The sequence below is a fragment of the Solanum stenotomum genome, chromosome 4, assembly GCF_019186545.1.
Source record: "Solanum stenotomum isolate F172 chromosome 4, ASM1918654v1, whole genome shotgun sequence".
In the NCBI taxonomy this organism is placed as follows: Eukaryota; Viridiplantae; Streptophyta; class Magnoliopsida; order Solanales; family Solanaceae; genus Solanum; species Solanum stenotomum.
Window position 1 is genome coordinate 8,852,434 of NC_064285.1, and position 27,308 is coordinate 8,879,741.

Here is a 27,308-nt window from a genome sequence, read left to right on the forward strand (position 1 = left end):
TGTAATTTGAGCGTATCAAAAGTCAGTCCAGTCTTTTTGAAGATGGGTTTTTTTTTAGTAGTATTGATTTATATTAAAAAATTAAAAGTGAGTATTTGCGTTAAATTTAGGTAGCCTAGATGATAAGAAAAAATAAATAAGTAGTGTTATTTAATTTAATTGAATGTTTAAGAAAGAAAATCAAAGAACTTTTGTCAATTTATTTTCATGCAAAAATACAGAGAAATATCAAAAAATAATATCATGAAAACTTTTATTTTCGTTCGCGAAAGTTTAATTTTTTTACGAAAATTAACAGGCAAGCGTCTATTTTTTTGAAAATAAGAAATTGCAATTAAATAAAAACAAATCATAAAAAATAGTATAAGTGTTTAAATGGTACAGAAAAAATGGAGTTTAAGGATTAAAATGGAACAAGGCTAAGTTGAAGTGCCAAAATGAAAAATGAGGGCAAGTTTGAGGGGTTGTATATGTGTTTGGCCTTCTTTTAAATAGATCTAAAACAGGTTCAAAGTGCTCAAAGTCTTTTACTATGATTTTCATGTGTTGCTACTTTTCTTGTTTTTGAATAATACGTTTTAAAGACATGTACATATATTCTAAAAGAGATTTGCATATTGCAAGTTTTTGTTTTTTATGATTGTACCCATATATCATTACATAATTTAAATCCAAAAATACCAAAGCACGCAAATAAATGTATGTGTTTGAAATTTAAATTTGTCAGAGTATGCATGAGTTGGGATATTTAAAAGGAGTTGTCACGTAGGAATTAGGATAAAGAGCACGATTAAGCTTGGGATAAAATTTATATTGTGTTTGGTTGACGGTATAAATTTATCCTATGACAAAGTTATACCGTCAACCTAACACAATATGTGCTTAACCCAACAAGGAAAATGGATAGTGTAGGGCTACTTGACCATGAAGACACTAAACTTGGGAAAATATTGACATTGAAGCATTAATTTTGAAATACTATGTGCTTCTCATTCCACAAGAAAATGAAAATTCTATAGCTAATGTAATCCCACATAAAATAGGGCCAAAATTAACAGACATTTATTCATTCTTCAGAAGTTCCCTGTCCAATTCAGATGACCCAATTGAGGTTGCTGATACGCACCCACTTGAGCTCCGGGAGCAGCTGCAGCCATACCAACCCCGACATTTCCAGCCATGGCACTGCCCATATGATGAGGGTTAGCCATTGCAGCGGGCTGAGGTGGATGATACAAGCCCGGAAACTGCATATGGGATGATTGTGCAGCAGCATTGAAAGAAGCATGTCCACTGTGAGATGGGAGATATGTGGCATGAGGAGTTTGCCCAGACATGCTGTAGTATGATCCCGACTGCATAGTAGAAACATCCCTTGGATTCATCCACATTTCAGATGTCTCTGCCTGTCAACCAATATTCAAAGGACCATATCAACATCAAATTAGCAGCCTCCATAGCAGAATATTCGTGAAAGATGGTAAATACGTCTCTGTGGTTCTAACAGCAATAAGACATCGGTCAGCAGTCTACACATTAACACACTTCGAAAAAAGGAAAATGTCCCTGTCCTACATTGTCCTACCTTGGCATTAGCAAAAATGACAGGCAGACACATATTTTAAACCAAATGAATATGCATTTGTTTTAAACCTTAGTTAGACTGCCTAAGCTTTAAAAGCTTAACTACTTTACTTGAGTCAAACCATAATTTAAACCCCAAGGAACTTTGACTAAACCATAATTTGAACCCTGAGGAACTTTGACTGGTTAGACCAAATCTTAAGATTTTTAGGCCAACCCAGACACAATTTGATATAGTATTGTCCATGTGGGTCTCTCGAGTTCTCTCCCCTTTCTAGCCAAGTACCACAAAATTGTTCTCTATAGTTTCCTCTGTTCAGCACGATCCCTTTGGTCCAACCTCCCTCAAGACCTAGGGCTATTTCTGTATAAAAGGTGAGCTCATCTTCTCTAATAAGCACTAAGAAGACCAGAATTACAAAGAACAAGATAGTAGTGTGATTAAGATATTTGCAGACATTACAATGGTAGGTCTTAGGATGGGAAACGAAGGCGGTGGAATCACAATAAAATTACTTGGCTGTAAGGAAATTAAAGAAATGGCAGACATTACAAAGGTTGGTCTTAGCAGGGATACTTCTATGAGACCATTGATTTTTTCTCCTTTTATTCTTTGGGGTAAGTAATTGATGGTATGGCAATGGATATTGTTGTATTCCATAAATATCAGACTATGTGAAAAACTGTAGTTGAATCATAAAAGTGAAAGGAAAAATGGATATTTACCTGTGGATTAGGAACATAGAGATTACCATCCTTGTACTTCATCCGAGATGAATCTTCAAGACCTGTTGCACTGCCAATTACACCAGGAGTGTTTATAGCATAGCCAGTTGGACTAGTAAAATTTCCAAACCCTGAAGCACTGCCTGTGGGAACAGGCTTGAACTGCTGGATTCCATACTTGAGTCCATTTGCGCTAAGATGGGAGCCACCACCAGGCATCAGCAAGTAGTTGCTACCGTTTGGCGGATGAGGGTAAGCAGCATTACTAGAATAGCCAGGCATAGCCATTGGAGGAACATAGACAGGAGAGAAAACATGGCGGTATGGCATAAGATTAGCATAATGGGAAACATGAACTTGGGGATACATCTGTGCAATTGGTTGGTGCTGTTGTACTTGCTGCACCATTGGAATTGATGATGCAGGCATGCTATTTGCAGCGTGTGAACTGAGGGCCTGAATTTCAGAAAACATAAAATATTGTAATATCACAGAATAAAGTCAACCTAAAGTACAAATGAATTCATACATGCACTCAGATAAAAGTCCAAAGGTGTGTTTTATCAAAAAAAAAAGGTCCAGCAGTGTAGATAATATGATGGATATATCTCTAAGTCAGGACTGCAATTTGGCACCTGAAGAGAAGAGAGGCATAATGATTGTTAAGCAGTTAAAAAGAGAGTGAATTCAATTTTACCTCTTGGGGACCCTGGTCGCGAAGAGCTTCATCTACTGCAGGTCTAAAATATGGTATATCATACCCAGTTTGGGGATCATAGGCCTGCTTGCATCCCATGCAAAAGCGCAAAAATAGAAGAGGAGAAGGATCAGAGAAATAAAAAAAGAACATTAGAAAAAATAGCACAAACCGAATTACATGACCAAACCAAAGAGAACAAAACTCACCGAGAAACTTGATAAATTAGAAGCATTTTGCTGCTGTTGAGACTCTGGGGGAGTATATGATGCACTGTTATCTTGAACCAACCCAACATCTGCATAATTACCCAAATCCTCGGGACTTGAAGACTCTCTATTGTCTGACAGCTTCTGATCTATAATTACATCAGATCCAGGAGAAGTAGACTCTGGAATCTGAATGCGATCATCAGCCAAATCTAATTGCTTGCTCCCAACAGGATCATCAGTGGAAGATTCAGAAACCAAAACCGACAGTCTACCACAAAATTTGAATCATTTCCACAATCAGTAAACATCCAACATTCAAACTTAACAAGGGAGGAAACAAAAACATCCGTTCACAATTTCCTATTGAAAGACAAAAGTAGTGGATTTGAAAACAGAAGGCATCAAAGATCATTGCGGCGGCGAATATATGCATGTATGACTTATTACTGCCTATACTGTCTGGCGGATTACAATGGGTATTTAGGCTGTTACATAGCTTGCTAAATAAAATGACAGCCTTCTCCATTCCCTTCTATAAGGATACTAGTAACGATAGACCCATACTGCACACGGGCCCAAGTTCTACCTTTAACATTAACCTGATTTTTTTAATCTTCTTTTTGTACTTCTTTTTAAAAAAAAAAAATCTCTTCTTTTTTTGTCTTTTTGTACTTCTGTTTTGTCATATTTTATTAGGTTATCGAAGCGCAGTTCAACATTTTCTGAAAGGATAAACTGTAAATCATACTTATCAAACTTGAGAGTCTAATAGCACCGTTTAGCTGAAACACTTTATTAGAAGTTGAGGTGCTCAACTGGAACACAGCTTAGGAGTTGGCTATGTATTAAGTCTTATTATACTCCTAATTCACAGTTGAAGGTATTTTGGACATTTGGGGAACCAAATATGTAGCTTTCTCGTCCTCTCCTTTTTTAGAGAAAAAATGTCTAACAATGGACAAATTGGTCTTTCAACTTTATAGTTAAGGGCTTCCCACTTTCACAATATTGTGGAAGCATAACAAGTTTTAATGAGAATCACATACGCTGATCTTATGTGACTAAGAATACTTTTAGAAAAAATGTTCCTGCTAATTAATGTGTATTACAAGGTGATCGATACAAATATCAAGTTGATGCTATCGTGGTCATACACATTTTTGAGTCATGTATCACACTGGGCTAATATGTTTGGCTTGACACTACATGTTTTCTCCATATATAGTCCATTCTCGATTTATTTTTTTTGCTTTGTATCAAAGTAAACAGAAATAAACAAATTTACCAGGACAGAACAGTATGACTTATACATCACTAACCTTGATGACTCGGTCTGTGATTCTTCTTCCAAATCTTTCGCAGATTTAAATTCAGCTCCAAAGCTGCCAAAGGTCAGGCGACACCGGTCAGTCTCAGAAACACGAATATGTTCAGCTATGATCACATTCTCTGAGATGTTTAGCCTTGACATCTTATCTTGCAACTGAGATCCTTCTTTTTCCAAGTCTTCTGACTTACTAGTTAAAGAGACACCTTCAGAAGGTTTTCCAATAACCCCGGGATCTGTAACGCTTGACTTCTTGGTTAACTTGGGCTTCCACTGAACAGCTATATACGGACAAAAAAAGAAAATGTAGTAAGGTTGATCTAGAAAATGAGCGCATGCAGAAAAAGGCAGGCACAGCGCACCATTCAGAAACCATTTATGCACTAAATCAGATGGAGATGGTAACTTTGAGCGCATTCCCCCCNCCCCCCCCCCCCCCCCTTTTTCTTCTTATTCTCCTGCTTACTTTAACCCTATTCTTCACACATGAGTAGGAACTGAATGACCTTTTCTTTATTAGGATGCCCCAAAACCAATTGAAATAATAGCAGCAAGAAAAAAAAAAGATTCATATTAAGATGAAGCACCTACCTTTCTGATGACCCACAGATTGATGCAGTCTGTTAATATGTTGATTTCCCGAGAGAGACTTGCTCATTGGCAAGTTGGATTTAGGGGAATCAGATACTCCACTCTGGTCACTTCTAGAATTTGAGCTCAAAGGTCGGAGTGATCCTTTAGAGTTACCAACATCCTGTCGGGCCTGCTCCATGTGAGAGTTTGAAGATGACCTGCTTTGTGAAGATGAGGACTTGGCAAAAGTTTCAGCGGACTGGCGACGAGCACCCACCACCCCTACCTCACGCTTAATAGCACCAACTTTTGCAGCCGGTCTGGAGTCAAGAGATGGTACATGAACGGGATCTGAGAAAGACGAATAAACTCCAATGACAGAATTGCTAGATGATGTAATAGAATGTGGCCGAGAACCATTTGGCTTCACCCCTCCTATCTGTGAAGCAGCATTTGAAACAGATGCATGCATTTCTCCAGACAAACCTTGACCATTAGTGCTACTTAAATTAGCATCATTAGAGTGTGTATGTTGAGAATTCCTATTTGGAGCCTGAGATGAACGACTCCCAGTGGATAGAGTATTGCCAGAGGTCCCTTTTGAACTGCTGCAAATTCCAACAAGAAAAACATATACATTACTAGCTCAGACTCAACACCCTATACCATACATACAGCAAATGCAGTAAAAATGATCACAAAACATCAAAGAAGATATGTTGGCAATGCCGAACCAAAGAACTTTTAGGAGTTTTAGGCTTTAAAGATAATAGGTAAAAAAGCAAAATTCTAAGGTACATGAATAGAGGTATGATTCTCATGATAGTGTGGCACAGTGATATTTAAGGTACAATATATCCGTGAATAGTGAATAGTGAATGGCCAAAGTAGGTCGAAAATCAACAAAAATCAATGGTTATACGATAAAAGGTGTCTACATTCATTCAATTTGAGTAGGATAAAAGGATAACAGTCAATACGCAACAATGGCCTCTGGATATCTTAGAAAAAGAGTACCAAAAAATGTATTAGACATGACATAGATAGGGAATCATTACACATGCAATAACAACAGTAAACAAGCACATGTCAACTAGACTACGTTACCCGTTAACTATTATGTTTAAATTTGATTAATTGCCTGTTCAACTATAATTTTAAATATATTAATCCCAAAGTTCAATATTTCTTAGTGTTCATGTTAGTCATAGGAATTAATCGGATTTAAGATGGAAATGGTATATTATCAAGGTAGACCCACTAAAAATTAATTGGGAGAGGTGTTCAATTTTCCTTAATTCTAAATGCAAAGAAGATTGAAATATGCAGAACTGACAAACAGGTTACACATACATGAACATAATTGGCAGGTTTATATTGCCAGTAGCCCCAAAGTTGTGCCCAAAATAAAAGGCAAAGGGATAAGAGGGGGGTAAATAGCTGTTAACCATAAGAAATTGATCACCATTTAACTCAAACATCAAGATATGAGCCATGAATATTGTAGGAAAAAAAACCTCAACTTCCAAAGTAAACATCTCACAGCATTCAATCAATTCCAGGTCCACCTTTTAATTTAACAGCTCACTGGATATTGTCTAACTTAGAAAGCGAATATTTGATCAAACTATCATGTGAAGGTCAACGTACTATACTTACGTTACTTTAATCAGCCAGTGCTCTCTAAGTATGGAAAATATTACTGTATTATAAACAAGAGAGCACAATATACCTCTGTACAGAAGTATTTGAAATCGCTGGTTCAGCAGATGTAGAAGTCTGGACAGCCTTTACCACTCTATTGACATTTTGGTTAACTCTATTATCTCGCACAACACGGAATTCTCGAGTAAATCCTGCATCTAGAGATAAGTCAAACAACTAATAAGTATGTTATACGATCACCAGAAATTAACTGAACAAAAGGAGATACAGTTATCACTAGTGCTATTGTCAAAAGATGCACTTAAGTAATGCTTAAGCATCACAAGAAAATCTAGCTGAAAAAGTAAAACATTAATTTTTTAAGAAATATATAGGAAAATAATGTTGGATAAAACGAAAAAGAAATATGTTTTCAATTACGAAAAATTAAAAGTCTCAAGCAGTCGGAATATCTTAATTAAGAAATTAAAAACTACAGTCCAGCATTAGCACATCTTTGACATGGTTTTTACTTCTTATATGTTTTTTCACATAAGTGCTAATTAATTTTACCAAGAAAAAAGATAAGAGAATGGTTTTACTTATTTCAACTAACTTATGGACATTACACATTTGTATCTTTGTCCATACAATTCTTGTTTGTATGTGTAGTTTTTTTTTCTTTTTGCATTATACCTACATATACACAAACACAAAATGCTTCTCAGTTTCTTTACTAGGGTGTGCACTTCAATTAAGCTCTGCCCTAAAGACTCCTACTGACATAACGTTTCTGCACTTTTGACTTTTGACATCAATGACTGGTAGTTTTCTTTTCTGTGGTAATATCAAACTATCAATGAGTGGTAGTCCAAAAGAACATGATATTCAGTTAAAACTAAGAAAACTACAAAATTCACAGGAGATACAGGGTATGCAGGAGAGTTGAATATCATAGTGTCAGCTCGCTGATTAGAGCAGCTAGGGGCGGGGTTTCCTAATGATCTGATGTATCCTAATTGTTATTTTAGTCAGTACAATACAAGTCTTATTTACTTATCAAAAAGAGTTGAATTTAACAGTGGGGTAGTGTAGACTGCTAACAAGAGAGAGCAGACACATTAGAAACATAGTATGTATAGATATATGAAATACAAACATCAGAGAAGGAAAGTATTTGACCGACCTCAATACCCATTTGACATAGTCTAGCCAACATTGCAACAACATCCAATACAAAAGCTGACTTCTCTAAGCAGCTAACCATGTGAACAGATACTATATAATCTATTCACTTCCAGCTTCTTGAAGAGAGGTAACGAGGAAATTTTCAATTAAAGGAATCTTTTTCTAAAGTCTTTCATACGTAGAATGCAAAAAACTAAGAAAATAAGTCAGCCAGCAATTACATATTGCCACTAAAAGCACTTATGACTGAGATTACAAAGACCTTAATCCCTGTCTCCGCACCGATATATACTACATGTACATCTGATTACCACCTTAAGACATGGTTCTCAGCACAAAATCGAGCACCACAAAGAAGCTTTCTTCATACAACTGATGCACTTCTAATGCTCTTTCCTCCACCAATAGAACAACATTTACAAACATCTAGAAGTTCATGGGTGCTTTAAAACACTCTATACGAGATCATCCTTCAGCAACTAAAGTGTTATGTATTCTATTGCATTGCAGAAGGCTCAATGTATTCTATCCCACAACCAGCACCTCCCCAGGAGATCTAGGACCTTACGGTACTACAAAACATTTTTTTGATAAAATAAGGTATTCATTCATAAAAGGGCATCAAGATTAAGGTAAACATAAGAAACTTAAATCTGACATAAGATCAAATTACCAGGTAAAGCAGTTCGATTGTAGCTCCCTCTTCGGATGTTATGATTGATGCGTGTGTTGACCCTCATTTCCTGTGCACCATGCTCTGAATGACTTCCATTTTCTGGAGCAGTAGAACTTTTATACCCATGGTTCTGAAGCAAGACGAAAGATAGTTTCAGTTAGAATAAAGATAAAAACTGTAGTAAAATAACAAAATAAGTGCAATCGATAATTGTACATTGTTTAGAGGACACTATCAATCTTAGAGATCAACTTCAACAAGAGAAAGAAACATGCAATTTCCTTGGAGTTAGAATTGACTGATTTTACCCAAAAAAAAAAGTATCAAATGTTTGCTTGACAGCAATGGACATCAACAATAATAATCAGCAAAGCGCATCACATAAGAACTAGAACCACCGAACAGTTTGAAAATATTTACCTCTTTCTTTCTGTCTCTTTTTCGCTTCACCTCATGAAATGGATCTGAAAGAAAAAACTGAAGCATTAGGCACACTTCACATCAGAGAATTAAGGGAAAGACGATGATTTTTTCTGGTGAATACAGATTGTTCCATATTGGAGAAACAGCAAAGGCTTAAACCAGCACCAAAATGCAGAAGTCTCAATGATATCCATCAGAACACCAAAACCGAATAATAATAATAATATGGAGTAATAATAATCCATGGGCACATCAGTTTTCTACTTTTCTAGGAAGAAAAGTTGAACTATGATTAAGCAATTAACTTTTATGTACTTATGGTGGAAAGAATATTTACCATCTTATAGGAAAGAGCCAACTACAATTCAAGTGTGGATTGATAATTTGAAAATTTAGGAAGGTAAACTATATACTCTCAACCTCCAAGAGGTAGAGGTAAGGTATGTTACACTCCCCAGACCCCACTTTGCGGGATTCAACTTGGTATGTTGTTGTTGTTGTTATAAACTATATTTCATACAATGACATGGTATATAACTTAAATCCTTATAACTAACACCACATCTCCCCTTTCTGATGCATGTGAATAATTACAGTAGCCCATTATATATAAAATTAACTTGCAGGAACTTTACATCAACGATGAAGTACACCAATGAGTAAATAGTCAAACCTAACTGCTACAGAACATCTTTGTCAAAAAAAATAATACCATTCCAAGCTACTGACAATAGTACCAACAACACACCAAGTGTAATCCCACAAGTGGCATCTGGAGAGGGTAAAGTATGCACAGACCTTACCCCTAACCTCAAAGAGGTAGAGAAGTTGTTCCCGATAATATAAAACAGTTCCCAGCATTTTGAAAAAAGAGAACACAGAAATAAGGGCAGTAACACAACAAAATAATGTGAAATGGAAAGATCGGTAATGACAACAAAATAACGCGATAATCGAAGCACAAAAAACATAGGTGGTAACCAAAATTGAAGAATAAGAAACTACAAGAATAGTACTAATACCATTGGTAAGAAAGAAGGTCCAAATACGACCACCAAACCTATCCTATAGAACAGCCAACAGAACCTCAACTACCTTAATACTCAACCTCCAAACCCTACTGACAATAATACCAAAGCCTCCATTTCCCGCTCTCCAAGACTTCCAAAAAAGGCAGTGGCCGATGCACCAATTTGACAGTACATGCAAGCTCTAACAAAGAAACATATATTTGAAAATGTCCTTACGCATTTGCATTAAATCCCTAGTCCCTACCCATTAAACAAAGTATTTGGGTTCATAATCCAAGAATGGCCTCTAACAAAACTCCTACTACCGGGCAGCAAACACTAAATGAAATGCAACACCAAAAAGTTAGTCTTTTTTGTATTTTAGCCCAAAAATAGGTTTGAAGCAGATTTTGGGATTTGAAAACTAGCCTCCCAAAAACTAGATAAAACCGATACTCGTCCAAAAAAAATGCCTCCAAAATCTATGGCCAAAAGGGTCCTTAATTGTACTAATTTGATCAAACAAAATGCAGCATAAACAAGAAATCAAAAAACCCCAACTTTTCAAACACAAACTAGTCACAATAGGCAAGTACAAATCCTCTATACCCATTCAGCTCAAATTAAGCATAAACCAACAAAAAAAACAAAAAGGGGTCGAAGCAACCACCTTGATTGAGCAATTTCTGAGCAGTTTCATTAGGGTCCATGTTAGTTTCTTTAAGAGCCACATATATATCAGCATCGGAGTGATTTCCAACAACTTCCTTGATAGACTCTAGTATTTCCCGTACGCCGGCAGATAGAACATGAGTCCCACTTTCCGGTTTAGAACTCGATACCATCTCCAACCAAACCAAATTCACAACTGTTTTGAAAAATATATATGCGAATGAGTATAGCAGTATATCAAATTCTTTGAAATTTGAGAAGATTGTGTTATGCAATCATTTTAGGGTTTTTTTTGGATTCGGTGTGGCGGAGATGAGAAGTACAGAAAAACGGCTCTCATGAGGGTTTTAAAGAGTGTCTTAACTTTACCATTTTGATTAGGGGTTTTATTTGGTGTTATTATTATACCCAAATTATTGCCTCTTAATTTTGTTTTCTTAAATATTATTTTCAAGGTAAAAAAAAATATTAAAAGTGAATTTAAATAGTTAATTATTGCTCGTTACAATCTTTGATGGTATCAATGTGTAATTCAATCTGTTATGTATATTTGAGTTAAAGTTTGATCAAAATAGTTTGTTTGTTTACCTTCATAGGATAAGAGGTAAAAGTTGTGTACGCGCTATTTTTTATGAACTTCACTTGTGAAATTACGTGAGATATTATTATGTTGTTATTCAATATATTATGTAATTAGTTGAAACGTGTGAAGGTTGAAGATTAACTTGAAAAAATGATTAGGTTGATTGAATTTGGTATAAGAATAATAGAAAGGTGGGTGTGTTCTTTTTCATTTTCATAGTATTGGTTTTATTCTTCATGTTTTTCCTTAACGTTAGATTTTTATACCACATGTTAGAGCCCGTTTGGATTGGCTTAAAAAATATAATTTTTAAATTTAAAATAAAAAGTCAAACTGAAATAATTTTTAAGTCAAAAAATAAAAAGTAAGGGAAGACCTACTTTTTGTTTTTCAATTATTTTAAGTCACTTTTGACCTTGCCAAACACTTTCTAACTAATTTGAAGTCATTTTTGGTAAGCCACAACAATTCCCAACATGTGGGACTTCGAATCACCCAAAACCGAGCTAAAATGAAAGAGATATGACCAAAACAAGAATGTCAAAAACAAAGGCTCGAAAGAGGTACAGCAGTCAGGTTAATCACGAAATTACCTCGAACTACGCACACCCAACAACTCCCGAACAATCTACAGCGAAGTCACCGACAATACAAAGCTCCCGCACTTCGAATCGCCAAATTCGGATGAGAGATGAGAGAGTTATAAGGGTTTTAAGTTTGGAAAATCGTTGTTGATAAATCTGCATTTATAGCAGATTTTTCTACAATAACTTTCCAAAAACTTAAAACTCCGACGGGATGCTCCGATCTCGTTCGGAATCCCATGCACGCAAACGAGATATGCAATCATAGCAAATTTGATATTCCGGACTCAATGGCACAGTCAAAATTTTCATACGAGGTCATCTTGATAAAAAGTGGGTCCCACACCCAAATGTCATTTTAAGTCAAAAACCACAAAAGGGATCGAAAAAATATCGAAAACCTCGGGACACAAAAGAAGGGTCAATCTAGACAAAACTCGATATTCCGGAGCTAAACACGCAGACGGAATTCTCATCCGAGCGCGTTTACTCAGAATATTGACTAAAGTCAAACTTAGGCTTAAACTTAAAGTTAAAACGCCTAATCACACTGACTCACACTGAAAACCTCGGGAGTCATGCCAACCATGTTACTAGCTTAAAATGACCCTTCCGGAGCTGATGGAATCGTCAGAATTGGATTATGATGTCATCTTCTTGAACCTTTGATCGAAAATGATCGATCAAGGTTCATAAGCTCTAAAAACACTAAAACTCGCACAATAACCAAACGAACGACCAGGTGACCGAACTGTCAGTCACAGCAAGTCATAAATAACTTGGGATCGCTACAGGAACGCTCTAAATGACACACAAAAGGAAAAACACAGAAATGACCTGGAGGTTCTTTTTCATCTTTTATTCAGTCGAGAGGGTTTATTAGAAACAGTCTTTCTTCCTTTTCAAAGGTAGAGATAAGATATGTGTACAGTCTAGCCTCTTCAATTTCACATGTTGGATTACATTAAATTTGTTATTGTTATTGTTCAATATATTATGTACTTCATCCGTATGAATTCATAATACAAGACCGAGAAAACTGTGTATTTGATTTTGTTGTGTCATTACAAAAAATGAAACTTAGATAATTTTCAGTGATAGCTATAGTTTGGACCATAATTATGATTAATAATTGCAGTGTGCCTAATTACTATCCATAGCAACAATTTTAAAGAGGAAAAAGGTAAGCGAGATCGAGATCGAGAGATAAGAGAGACGAGTGAGATCAAGAGATAGATAAGAGGAGGCGAGCAGGTTGTATCTTATATACAACATGTATCTCGATTAAAACTAAGTTACACATTTACACAATCTCTTCTTTCTTTCTCCCAAATCTTGTTCGCCTCTCTCTTTATTCTCACAATCTCGCGCATAAATACACATATTAACATTGAAATTAAAACATAGATACAAAGATACACTTTGTATCACCCCTAATATAAATATACAAATACAGTTTGTGTTAATTTTCTGTGATTCACAAATGAAACAAACATTGATATATGGTTTAAATATTGTATTACCCCTAAAATAAATATACATGTGAGAAATATAGGAGAAGAATATTATTGAATTGTTGTTGTGTCTACATTATTACATTGAGACCCTATTTATAGACACTAAAATACAATCCTTTCCAAGTAGGATACTATTTACTATTCCTATTTCTATTTGTCTTCCTATTACTATTCTAAATAGGATTGTATAAAATTATTCATATTCTAATAGGATTGTATAAACCTATTTCTATTCTAATAGGATTGTATAAACCTATTCATGTTCTAACACTCCCCCTCAAGCTAGTGCATACAATTCATGTACCTAGCTTGTTACAAATGTAATTAATACGAGAACCGATGAGGGGTTTGGTGAGATATTCGCAGGTTGATCAGTCGATTTCACAAAATTGACAGTCAATCTCAATGTGCTTGTCTTCTCATTAAATACTAGATTTGATGCATAACGCCAGTCAATCTCAATGTGCTTAATCTTCTCATAAAATATTGAATTTGATGCAGAATGCCGATAAAACACAAAGTGATAAAATTGCAGTGTTGAACTTTCCAAACCAAACTTGCAAAGATTGTTTCAGACCATAGAGTGACTCACATAATCGACATACAAGGCTACTAAACTCCCCCTGAGCAACAAAGTGCTCAAAATATAGTATAAAGTATATGAATCATGTTGGAATCAATAAATGAGTCAATATTAGACAAGAAAGTCACCAAAAATTGGCCAAAACATGCTCATACACCAGAGTATTAGATTTGATGGCTAAAAGTAGTCACAATCTAAGAAATAAAATTAAATAGGTAGGGTCGGAATGATGTCACGACCCAACTAGAAAATAGAAATTATATAGGATAGTTTGAATTGATGGAACGACCCTATTGAAAAAGAGAAATAATACGGGTAGGGTCGGAATGATGGCACAACCCTATAGAAAAAGAAAAATTGTACGGGTAGGGTTGGAATGATGGCACAACCCTAGGCAAATCAGATTTGAAGAGTCACCGAAAGACGAATGGAACTATGCAAATCAAATATGAGGAGTCACTGAAAAGACACATGATGCTATGCAACTCAGATATGAGAAAATAGTTCGGATAAATCCACGGTACTACACAAACTAAATATGGAAAAGTAGTCACCAGAAAGATCGCATGGTGCTACACAAATTAAATATGAAAAAGTAGTCACCGGAATGATGGCACGGTGCTACACAAATTATATATAAGAAAGTAGTCATCGGAATGATGGCACGGTGCTACACAAATTAGATATGAGAAAATAGTCACCAGAAAGATACACGGTGACCCAACTTTTGCTAACATAATCATTGGTCGGACAGGCGGCATATATGGATAATAGCCCCCCGCCGGCAGTGAAAGCTCTTTGATTGTTTACCAAGATCGTAGAGGCTCTAATACCATGTGAGAAATATAGGAGAAGAATATTATTGAATTGTTGTTGTGTCTACATTATTACATTGAGACCCTATTTATAGACACTAGAATACAATCCTTTCCAAGTAGGATAATATTTACTATTCCTATTTCTATTTGTCTTCCTATTACTATTCTAAATAGGATTGTATAAAATTATTCCTATTCTAATAAGATTGTATAAACATATTCTTATTTTAATAGGATTGTATAAACGTATTCATAATCTAACAATACATATATAAGTTTTTTTTCTAAAAATAATTGTGTCATTCATATATAGTTTATCTGATACATAGACACAGTTGGTTGTATAATATATATAAATCAAAAAAGGTAAAATTTGATAACATGTTATCCGTTTTCCTGATATACAGATAAAAATATTCGGATACATAACTATCATTGATTGTATCAATCTAAGAAGAAGAAAAAAAAATCAAAGATTAAAGAAGGGATAAGAGTCTGAAAAATACCCCAACTTTGGTCGAATTTGCTGTTGCGATACTAAACTTTCATGAGGACCTATTACCTCCTTAGACTATTTAATACCGTATTTTAAACATATATATTTGCCCACGTGGACATAAAAAATAATGCTAGATTAAAAATAGTAATGTGTTCACGTGGGCACATATATACCTTTAAAATATACTATTAAATAGTTCAGGGGGTAAAAAATACGGTATTAAATAGTCTAGGGAGGTAATAGGTTCTTATGAAAGTTTAGTATCGCAACAACAAATCCAACCAAAGTTGGAATATTTTTCAGACCTTTATCCCATTAAAGAAATTAAGAACCCAATATGAGAATTTTGATATAACGGCGTTAATTCATCAAAAAAATAAATCAACAATTAATAACCATCGAGAAAAAAATTAAAGAACAAGAATCACATGTTTAGATAAAAATAACTCAAGTAAGACGTTAATGAGATTTCGAATTAGTATAAGAAACATAGAGGGAGAAGGAGAAAGATTCACATAATGAATTAAAAAGAGGGAGAAATAGAGAGAGTGAAAAGGGAACGTGAGAGGAGAGAAGAAAGAGAGAGAGAGGGGCGAGCAAAAAAGAAAGAGGGGAGAGATTTGCTATAAAACCCTAAATATTGTTTTATTAGATAACTTTTTGAAAGTATCTCTAGACTATGTATAAATAATAGCTATGTTTACTTAGTTAGGTAGTTTTTCCTAATTTTCTAGACCTCTCATCAAGTCTGATTGTAACACTAAATTTCCTTATAAAAATTAATAATATATTCCTTTTTTAATTATACTCCATCTATTTTAAAATAAGTGAATTGTTGAGATAATACACACCTATTAAGAAAAAAAAGTTTAGGACATAATTTGAACTCCACTTTCCACTTTGTCACAATCCAAAAATAGACGTGATTGCACTCGTCTAATCCCACCAAGACAGGTCAGCCTCAAGTCCAATAATACGAAAGGAGCGCAGAAAATAAATCAACAATAGCATAAGAGCGAAAAATTTAGTCATTTTAAAAATATCCTAAAATCTGGTTGTCACACGTGCAAGCCACTAATAAAATAATACAAATTGAAAGATAAGTACAAGTCTCAATTTCTTTGTTTCTCGAATAGAACAAAGCATAATAAGGAACAAGAGGGTCCGTCGGAATGACAAGTAGATACCTCTCAATGTATCATCTGAAAGCCTCGAAAAAAGATGAAGAAAAACTGATCACACGGGTCTGGGCTCGAGACCTACACAAGTGTAGAAGAAAAGAGTGAGTACCAAACAACATGGTACTCAACAGTTAACCAACTAAACCGGATAAAACTAAGCTAGAATACGAGTGCTCTTTTCATCCCAACCGAACTGCCGCAGCTACAACTTACATAAAAATCAGTTCAACCTAACAATTTACAATACACACCTCACAAGGCTTAACAATCATAGTCCAACAGTCACAATACAAGAATCAACAAGTATCTAGTGTGTCAATTGCAAATATCAAGTAGATCAATTACAAGGGTCAAGTAGATCAATCACAAGTATCAAGTAGATCAATCTTATAATAGTCAAACACTTGCCGAAATCATTTCTCACAGGCTTTATATAATGTCACTTGTCGGAATCATTTTCCATCGGCACAATATAAATAGCCGAAACCATCTCCCATCGGGTTTATATAATATCACTTGCGGGAATCGTTTTTCATTGGCATAATCACTACATGACTTATCACAGTATACAAAAAATAATGCAAATAAGCAATTTCACATCATAAGGAAGACAATAAACTCAAGCAATTCAAGACCACATTGATGTCATCAAAACATTTCATCAATCAACAAATTAGGATCAAGATAAAGGCAATTCACAAAACACAACTATCGACATGCATTTTTCATTCAATCCTTTTCTCCATTCAGTAAGATCAATCAAGTAGAGTAATTGAACCTATCACCGCATTTCCATTACTCTGCAACATACAAAATGAAGGAAAATACAAGATTCTACAAGTTTTACAAGGTTTAGAAATTCACTTGCCTTAATTTAGTCAAAAGTCAATCTAAGACTTGAGCTTTTTGTTTTCAAACAAGGTCCAAATCCACACAATATAATTCAACAAGTAATCACAATAAGATTCCGGAAATAACAACACTCATATCATACTCTTTGAAATATGGGTCAAATGCTCAAAAATCTAATTCCAAAAATGAGGTTTGAATTTGAAAATCTTTACTTGAAAACGTTACCCAAGACATTTGGAACTCATTGGTGAAAATCATTTCGAAAGAGGATTTAAAATCAGTTCACAATCACCATTTTACCTTAGAATTCAAGTTCTTGAAAACCTTGCCAATTGCCAATAAAAAATCTCAATTTTTTGATGTTAAAATCCACAAATGATAAAAAGGTAATAGAAGTTTTAGGGTCACAAGGACTTATCTAAATGATTTAGCACAAGAAAACTCTTTAAAATCACCTCCAACGATTTTCCAAAACTCATAATGGGGTAAAACCCCGAAATGGCAGGCCAAAGACCTTACTTGAAGTCGCTTTTGCAAACACAGGGTCGTTTACGTGATCATTGCGATAACGACCTTGGTTCACGGAAGTGAACCCCGCAAAAAAAAGGACTATCACTTTCGCGACTCGGCCTCCTCTAAAGTGAAGGTCGCGGAAGCGTAGGAGTGAGCGTTCGGTATTTGGTTCGGGATCATCAAATTTTGTGTTCGGTAACTCGGTAATTGGTAGTTAAAAGTAGATGCTAAATATCAAAAATTATTTGATAATTCGATAATCGATAAATTAAATTTTAATTTGGTATGGTATTCGGTAATACCATAGTGAAGTTGTAGCCGATTGTATTACAAAGTTAATACTATTTTTTCAATCATTTCTATCTTTTTATATGGATGCACGATATAATAGAAGATCAATAAGTAAGAAGACATCAAGAAAAACAAATTGATACAACTAAAAGACATGTATTTGAGTTGTTTATGTTCATTCTTTAAGTTTCTTCTTTGGACTTGTACTATAGAGTAATGGACATGTTGATACAACATGATCTTCATTAGGTAAATAATTCGGTATTCGGGTAATACCAAATACCAAATGGTACTAATGTCTCATACCAAACTCAAACCCGAAATCATAATTCTAAAATTTTACTCCTGAATACCATAACGAATACCCAAAGTATCAAATTTTGATTCAATTCGGCAATTTGGTTTTCGATACTTTATACCCAGTCCTACGGAAGCGGGCAGGTGTTCGCGAAAGTGAACAACCTCTCACTAACGCGAGCACATCAAATATCATAAAATTCAGCCAAACTCTCAATTCATCGAAAGGACCCTCGAAATTCGTTCAGAATTCCGTACACACAAATCAAATATGCTACATAACTAAACCCGATGTTCTGAACTCAATGGAATCATCAAAACAAGAATTTGAGGTCTTCTTGACCCGAAATTCGTGAAAGTCACAAGAAACAAACATAACACCTAAAAAGGTCAAATCAATCTCGGGGATTCTAAAAATTCAACCAAGATCACTCCTGAGCCTAAAATCATCCCCCAAATCCAACAGAACTGTCGAAAATCCAATTCGAGCATCTGAAGGTCGAATGTTGACCAAAGTCAACCCAAAGACTAAAATTTAAACAATTTCAAACTTAGGGCCTCAAATCCTCAAAAGGACTCCGAATATGAAATTGGCAACTCTCTCAAATCAATTTTCACATTCTGAAACTAATGTAATCGACGGAATTCCATTCCGAGACTGAAACTCCGAAAAACACTGAAAACCACTTTTCAACAACTTTAGTCTTTCAACTCCCAAACTTTCCATAATTCATAAATTTTCACTCAAACTCGAAATCAATTTCAAAACTCATTCAAAAGTGACACGGGGTCAATGACGGAAGGGGCAAAATGGTAATTTTATAAAAATTTCTAAAAATAACCTACCGGGTCATTACATTTTCCCTTTTGAGTTATTCTCAAACTATTCTTGTAAATGTAAATAATTCAAAGTAAAATCATAATTATGAACAATTAACTGTATTAAATTTATCACCTAGAAAATGTAAATGATGGACAAAAATGGAAGAAGCTTCCAACAATTCTCTTGAACTTTGAAGAATATACTTATTTTGAACTATGAAAAAAGACCCAACAATTTACTTATTTTGAAATGAAGTGAGTATCATCTTACTTTCTTTTTTAGTCTATTTCAAAATAATGTCTCTTTCATAATTTGAAAATTCTTTAATTTCGATATCTCACATGTTATGTTTAACACCACAAAATTAAATGACATTTTAGTATCAAGACTACAAGATTTAACATAGTTCTTCGATCTCTTAAATTTCATTTCCAATCAAATTAAGACAAACAAATTGAAATAAAACGAATAATACTTAACTCCCCTAAGTTGATTTATTTATGATAATTTTTTTAATATATTTATCATTAGTTTAAAAAATTATTTTCTGATTAGCTTACCTTTATAATATACTTTTTCTTATTTAACTAATTTAAAAACATCTTAGAATGCGATGTGCAAGTCTTAGACGCAAATTAATTCATTATTAATTGATAGAATCGATTCGCATATTTTCTGTGGGTGGCTTTATCGGGAAATTCTTTTCATTTTGCGTCATAGATAATTGAGTTTTTTTACTACAACTTTCAATTACAGTAAAACATCACTAAATTAATACATGTGGAATTATAAAATATTATTATTTTATAGAGATGTTATTTAATCGATAAATTAATATTTATTAACTTAAAGAGTGTTTTGAGATCCAATATTATGAAGCTGAGATAATAAGAGCTTTCAAGATGTATTATCGCAACAGATTTTACCGTACGATATTAGAATACTATGAAGTGGGAAAAATTAATCAGGAATGATTAATGTTTTGGATGCTATCAATTTTGCAGTCCTGACTTGGACTAAAAATGTTCAGCAAGAGGCAATAACAAATTATTTTCGACATAACAAAATTTGTTCAGAGGATGAAATCTTCATAGAATTTGAATGAACCCACATGTGAAAACGACATCATTCAAGAACTTGAGGTCGTGATTAATGATCTCGATTACCGCAATAAAATGAACGTCAATAACCTATTGGATTATCCATGTGACAATGATACATGTTCAGAGGTCCAGAGCTTAGAAGAAATTGTGGATACCATCTAAAAGACAATGTTGATTATGATGAAGATCATACAATATCCTTGGAACCAATTATGCGTAAAGAAACACTTATTGCATCTAGAACTCTTTACAATTTTATAGTGCAGTTCGAAAAGACAACACCAGAACTTTAGGATGCAATAAGAAAAGTTAGAAATGAACTTCAACTAGATTTAAAGTTTAACAAAAAACAAAACACAATAGAATCATAATTCACTAAATTGTGTATATATATTTGTACTTTTAAAGTATTAATGATTTATAATTAATGGGACCATATATTTATATAGGAGTTTTCTGAAAATATATTATTTTATTGAAATGAGTGAGTTTTTCCAAGAAAAATATTATCTTAAAAAAATTATTAATTTATTGAGTAATAATTTAGTGAGGTTTACCGTATTTCTAATAATATGGTATCAACCTCATTGATGATAAAAGTAAATTTCATAAGACGAATTATGACATTTTTATGAATTGAATGAGAAGAAGTAAAACAACAATTAAAGATTGATTACCATTGCGATTTTGATATGGTTCCTCATATAGTCAAATACTACTTAATGGTAAGATGTAGAAATTTATTGAAATTAATCCATAAAAAATCTTATTTGGATCACTAGCATAATATTAGAAGAATTAATCTTTTAGGGGTTGTTTGGTGTAAGGGATAATAATAGATAGTCTTGGGATAAAAAAATAGTCTTGGATAAAAATTGGTGTCTTGTTTGGTTGTCATGTTTGGGATAACTTATCCCACCATTTATACCATAGTGATGAGATAAGTTATCTCATATACATGATGGAATAAATTATCACAGGATGATTAAATCTGAGATAACTTGTTCCCAACCAAACGACCCCTTAGGATTGTACCCATTATAAATTTGTTGACTTGGAAATCAAGAAAATGGATATACTTGAACGTTACGAAACAAGCATGGTCTTATTCTTGAAATACTATATAAATGTTTAGTAAATGATGAGTGAATAATAGAATATTCTTGAGAAAATGATCAAAATAGTCCTTAATGTATGGACTTAGATTGATTTGGTCCCTCATATATGCACCTTATGGAAAAGGTCCTTTATCTATGTTAAAAACTTATCAATTTAGTCTTTTACCCTAAAACCCTAACAGACACAAAACAATTCTGTCAAATTTAACAGAATAGTGCAGAGCACGTGACATACAAAAAACATTAACAAAACCTCTGTTTTCTTGATCAATGGCAAACATGGGCTCCAAGCATTATATGAAACAAAATTAAGGAGAAACCAAGGTGATTCATCTGAGGAATACATAGCAATTAAAATATAATATGTTTCCTTCTTGTAAGTCAAATAATTCCACCAGGGTTTCGTTTCCATTGTTAACTAAATAGAAAATATGAGATAGCAAAAGACATAGGATATATCCACACTATAGTAACAGAATCAACGTTACTATAGTGTGTTCCTAGACAACGAAATAACAAAATGCAAAAAGGAGGTATTCATCTGTAAGGTATTGATCAATTTTTTATCTCACAAATGAAAGAAGGTAAGTAGTAGTTCTTTAAATGTTTCCGTTATCTGTAAGCAAGTCAAGGGGCACAGTATGACTCTGTTTCTTTCTGAAGAGACATAAGTGAAGTGACGAGAGATTTTGCATTTGGCCTCTCACGTGCCTCATACTGTAAACAGCGAGTGGCTAGCCGAACAAGCTCACTTCCATCATCATTTGAAAAATGACCCTCCAAACAAGAATCCATAAGCATCAAAAAATTCTTCCCCCGAATTAGATCAAGTGCCTACAAGAAGGTAAAGAAACAGTGCTCTTCAAGTTTAGGAATTCGAGTAATAGAGTCGATAAACAAAGTTCAATTTACACAGGATTTCATATAATGCACATCCTTAGGTCCAAGAGAATCTTTAGCAACTTACATGGCTTGGAGGAATATGCTTTCCACTCAAAAGATCTAGCAACATTGTTCCAAAGCTGTAAACTACACTTTCAGGGGTCACTCTTCCTGGCAATCATAAACACGTTTCAACTTTCACTTTAGCTGAATTAAGGGAAAGACAGTAGCATAATACTAAAAGAAATGCCTGAACTTATTTGTAAATTATTTAGCTTTGCGGTAAACAACAAAATTCCATCTCACAACACTTTGGATTGAGAAAATAATCATATTTGACCTGTTTTCAAGTACTCGGGCGGAGTGAAAGCCAAGTTTGTACTATAACTCTTCCCGTCTCTACTGTTCTTCATCAAGCCAAAGCAAGAGAGTCTAGGATTACCATCCTGTGAAAACGCTAACCAATGTAAGACGCACTACACCTAACACAACCTAGTTATAACAAAAACTGCAGTAGAATCAATATTTACCTGATCAAATAAGACTCTATAAGCATTAAGATCGTGATACAATGCCCGACCTTTGCTACTGCAGTAGTCCAAAGCTTGCGATAGATAAAAAGCAACCCTCAACCTCATCGCCCATTTCATAGGTTGATTCTCTCCTAGTTCCATTTCAAAGCATTTCAAATATTAGCATGGACCACAGACTCAAATAAATTCCATTGGAGTTGGTAAAAGCAAACACAATTGACACAAAATAACAGTCAATCTGCCTTCAACAACAAATAAGTTATGCTTATATCACTTCCCTCAGACTTCTAAATCATGGACTTAACTATGATCTAGATCACAACAAATCCTATCACAACATAAAGTTCCTATAATTCTCATTTCTGAGTTACAAAATTCTGGCAATGGGGATTGGACTCACAGTGAAACAAATGCTTAGCAAGGGTCTCATTAGGCATGAACTCAGCCACCAGCAATTTTTCCTCCCCTTCACAGCAACATCCTATTAGATTCGCTAATCGTTCGCTCCTCAGATTCCCCACAGCTCTAGCCTCATCCTTTACAACACATAAACATTGTCCAAAGTATATACAAAACCAATTCATTCATACACAAGAAAAGGTTACAAATGTATGCAGATAGAACCATATGAGAACTCAGGTTAAAAATGTAAGAATGACATCAGTAGCTACTTACTATTGACGATAACCTTCGAATTTGAACTGCAAATCCTAGACTATGTATATTTCCTCATTGAACTGCTACTTTCAAGAATAAGAAAGGTAAATCAAGGATACACCTGCACAAAACCTTAGTCAAAAATTATCTCCCCTGTTGATAGTACTAGAAATACAAAAGAACTGAAAATGCTAACTGCAAAACCAGCTCTTCCTAATGAAAGCCACGGAGGAACAGAACAGAGCCCCGCCAGGTGTTCTAAAGTAAGGAAGAGCCATCAATAATGAGGCACATTGTTAGTAGGATGTATGCTCTGTATAGCAGCAACAACATCACAATTATAGAAATGAGGTGTCTCTTGTGCAATCTCATGGTTATTAAACTCCTCCATATCGCCTTTATTTACTAGTGACAACTCCTCTATACATCATATCCGTGGAATATCAAGCACAACTCTTAAGTACATTAAGACAAAATAGCTTTTAAGCACTTTTATAGTGTTTGGATAAAATAAAAAGTATATCTTAAGCACTTATCTTAAGTCCATCCACACAACATAAAAAAGATTAGCTGCAAATGACTTGAAAAGCAACATAATATTATCATCATAAGAACCATTGTTGTAGCAGCACCATCTATTCTTTTCGCAAAAAACAAAAGGAGAAGCAATTGCACCATGTTCATAAAATAGCAGCAGCAACAAACTACATATCGTTCATAAAACAAACAGTACTTATGTCCTTAACACAAAAAAAAGTTGTGGCACCATGTTTAGCCCAACCAAAATTGATAGCAACACCGCATTAAGTATCAAAACAATCTTGACTTGGTCCAGAATTTGCTCTTCTAACCTGCAAATGTACAATGCATCAGTTTTGTATTTATAAAACAATATAATTGAGAGCCAAATCAAATTTTATGCCAAAAAAAATTACCGGTAACTTTTCAAGAATTGATGAAGTAGGAGGCATCCAAAAAGCCGAGTCATATGCACCTACTTCAGATTGCACATAATTTTTAAATTTACATGTCCTTATATTATGGCCAGGCTTGTGACATAAGCTACAATTAACAGATATTTGTTTTTTTTTCATTCTTGTTCTACTTGATCCTGTCTCATCTTGCTCTCGTTTCCTCAATTTCTGGCCTCTTCCCCTCTTGTTTTGTCTTACAAATCTCGGAGGCAAAGGAGGGACCTTATTTGATTTAGGCCACAATTGTGATCCATTGATCGGAAAGATGGTATTTTCATAAATTCTTTTATATGTATCAACTTTGTAGCAATCATCAACATAATCAAGAACCACATCATTTTTAGCCCAAATGGCCGATATTGCATGTTTGCAAGGAATTCCTGTTATAGTCCATTTTCTGCAACTACACTTTCTGTTTTGTAGGTCCACAACCCAATTGTCGGCAATCGATGCTCCAAGAATCTCATAATTCCACTGATTTGATTTTTTTGGAATAAACGCAGCAGCAGCAGATTCATTCTTGTGCAAAATGCTCTTGATCCGAGGACAAATGTCACCTGAATTCCATCTTTCTGCTTTCTCCCTATTAGCTTGGAATCTAGCCATAAGAAGATATCTTAATTTCTCCAACAAAGTTATGATTGGCTTGTCTCGAGCATCAAGAATCATACTATTAAAACATTCACACATATTATTTAACAAAACATCACATTTAGCACCTGTAGAAAAATGTGATTTAGACCATTCAGTTGGTGGTTTTTCATTCAACCATGCAGCGGCTTCGGCATCTAATTCATGCATCTTCTCCATGCAAATTTTAAAAAACTCCACAGTTGTAGCATTTGCAGCAGCCCAAAGAGCATTTTTGAGGGACAAACCAAAAAAACCAGCCTTCTTAAAATTATTATGGAGATGTCGCACACAAAATCTATGGTCAACATATGGCAAAATCTCGTTAAATGCTTCGACAAGACCTTTTTGTTTGTCCGACATAAAGGTCCAGCTTTCTTGATTGTCAATCTCTAAGTCACCAGCCAAGTGGTTTAAAAACCATGACCACGTCTCCTTGGTTTCCCTTTCAACAACGGCATATGCTACTGGAAATATGTTATTGTTAGCATCGAGACCCACTGCTGTCAGTAATTGATTCCCATACATCAGTCCCTTCAACCAACATCCATCTACACCTACTATTCTGCGACATCCAACTTTGAAAGCCTCTTTACAAGCAGCAAAACATAAGTAGACTCTTTGAAATCTGTATGGCTTATTAGGCATCTCATTATCAGTAAACTTCATATAAATTGAAGTGCCTGGATTTGTTTTGTCAATCTCATGAACATAGTCCCAAAGAATGGCAAATTGATCTTTTAAACTTCCATCAAGTAATGCAATTGCCTTTTTCATAGCCGTCCTAGCTTGAGTTAAAGTAACATGAGCTTTAAGCTCGACACTAACCGTATCTCTGAATTCAGACATCTTCCATCCCCTATTATGTTTAATTCTATCAAGATAGGTCCTTGCAATGAATGAAGAAGTTATCGTCTTGTTATAATGGTGCCAATTTTTACAACTATGTGAGGGATTGTAAGTTTTTACCTGAAACGTCTTTTCCCTGTGCATTCTTGACGCCATTATTACCCAGCTGCAATCATTGTGTGTGCACTTAGCTTTCATCCTTACTTTATCATTCTTTTTCCACTGAATATACCTTCCGTGGCTTACCTCATGAGTTGTGACAGCATTTCTGAACTCTTCCTTGCTTTCGAAAGTATATTCCAAAGCCAAAATTGGATTTTTTCCATCGATTTTTGCATTATGCTTCGGAAAATCAAAACTTTCATTGTCTGAATCACCATCCAAACTCTTATTGTCCTCAGAGTTCACACAATCAGGATCCCCATCTTCATGTAACATCTTCTTTTGAATTTCATAAGTAATAAGCTCTCTGTCATCCTCAAAACTATGTTTATAGTGTCCTTGTGAATCAACCATCGCCTCATCATTGGAGAATTCGTTTTCAGAATCCTCAAAATCATCTTTCGAAGATAAGTTTTCCCTTTCAAACTCTTTGTCAATAGGTCCAACAACATCTTCATTCTCTGGAATGCGACTAGTTCTGCAACCAATTGGATCGTCTATTCCAATATAAGAGTCCAAATGCTCAAAATATAACTCCACTATTCTATCTTTGGGGATGAATTTTTTTATGTTATTCGCTTCAACCTCCGTGGAGACTAATCTCCATTTGTTACCAAGCTTCTCACATTTATGCCAAAATATTATTGAATCATTCAGGTAACCACATAATTCGACCATTTTCTTCAAGTCAGTAAGATTGAGATTCTTCAATTCAACATAATCAAAGTAGTCGATAATACCACCAACATACTGTTTGGCTGGTTGATGTTTTATCAATCCTTTATGATAAACTTTTATACTAAAAAAAGACTCCTCGAACACAGAATCTGCAGTAAAAGATTACATATTTTAGCCGATTAAGACCACATTATAGTAGTAACTATACATGTATATTTTGTACACCATAACTTCTAGATATTCTTGAATACACAAACCAAAAAAAGCCAATAGTAAAAAATCAAAACGGTAGATTTTCATATCACCAAAAACAAAAAAACGAATCTTATATAAAACGATTGAAAAAATAGTAGTAACAACCTTGCAAATTTTGAATAACAAATAGACTGAGCCTTTGAATTGCCTCGACTAAAAGCAAGATAAATTCTTACCATAACATGGGCTCGATC

General features: G+C 34.5%; 2 protein-coding genes across 5 annotated transcripts; both read right to left on the reverse strand.

Moving 5' to 3' along the window:
- Window positions 1–941: 941 nt before the first annotated feature.
- On the reverse strand, window positions 942–11,087 carry LOC125863194 (GBF-interacting protein 1-like). Of its 4 annotated transcripts, none has more exons than XM_049543364.1 (10): window positions 10,731–11,087; window positions 9,048–9,091; window positions 8,625–8,757; window positions 6,852–6,981; window positions 5,138–5,724; window positions 4,539–4,827; window positions 3,217–3,487; window positions 3,008–3,091; window positions 2,311–2,766; window positions 942–1,406 (listed from the first exon to the last, which is right to left on the reverse strand). In XM_049543364.1, the coding sequence occupies exons 1-10, from the start codon at window positions 10,903–10,905 to the stop codon at window positions 1,074–1,076; spliced, it is 2,502 nt and encodes an 833-aa protein (XP_049399321.1). In that variant the 5' UTR covers window positions 10,906–11,087; the 3' UTR covers window positions 942–1,073. The 4 variants fall into 4 exon arrangements, with proteins under 4 accessions (XP_049399321.1, XP_049399320.1, XP_049399323.1 ...); XM_049543363.1 differs by having other exon boundaries at window positions 5,138–5,727; XM_049543366.1 differs by having other exon boundaries at window positions 6,852–6,975; window positions 10,731–11,072.
- An 11,034-nt stretch (window positions 11,088–22,121) lies between these two features.
- LOC125861248 (serine/threonine-protein kinase BSK5-like) lies at window positions 22,122–23,403 on the reverse strand. The gene is made up of 5 exons (XM_049541191.1): window positions 23,310–23,403; window positions 22,907–23,040; window positions 22,717–22,822; window positions 22,462–22,547; window positions 22,122–22,328 (listed from the first exon to the last, which is right to left on the reverse strand). The coding sequence occupies exons 2-5, from the start codon at window positions 23,024–23,026 to the stop codon at window positions 22,122–22,124; spliced, it is 519 nt and encodes a 172-aa protein (XP_049397148.1). The 5' UTR covers window positions 23,027–23,040; window positions 23,310–23,403.
- Between the last annotated feature and the right edge of the window lie 3,905 nt (window positions 23,404–27,308).

Coding starts and splice junctions, on each gene's coding strand:
- LOC125863194 (XM_049543363.1), bottom strand. CDS start 10,905: ATGGTATCGAGTTCTAAACCGGAAAGTGGGACTCATGTTCTATCTGCC. Junction 9,092..10,730: donor TCAGAAATTGCTCAATCAAG/GTGGTTGCTTCG, acceptor TTTTTCTTTCAG/ATCCATTTCATGAGGTGAAG. Junction 3,092..3,216: donor CTAATTTATCAAGTTTCTCG/GTGAGTTTTGTT, acceptor GGATGCAAGCAG/GCCTATGATCCCCAAACTGG.
- LOC125861248 (XM_049541191.1), bottom strand. CDS start 23,026: ATGAAATGGGCGATGAGGTTGAGGGTTGCTTTTTATCTATCGCAAGCT. Junction 22,548..22,716: donor GCCCGAGTACTTGAAAACAG/GTCAAATATGAT, acceptor TATGATTGCCAG/GAAGAGTGACCCCTGAAAGT. Junction 22,329..22,461: donor AGCATATTCCTCCAAGCCAT/GTAAGTTGCTAA, acceptor ACCTTCTTGTAG/GCACTTGATCTAATTCGGGG.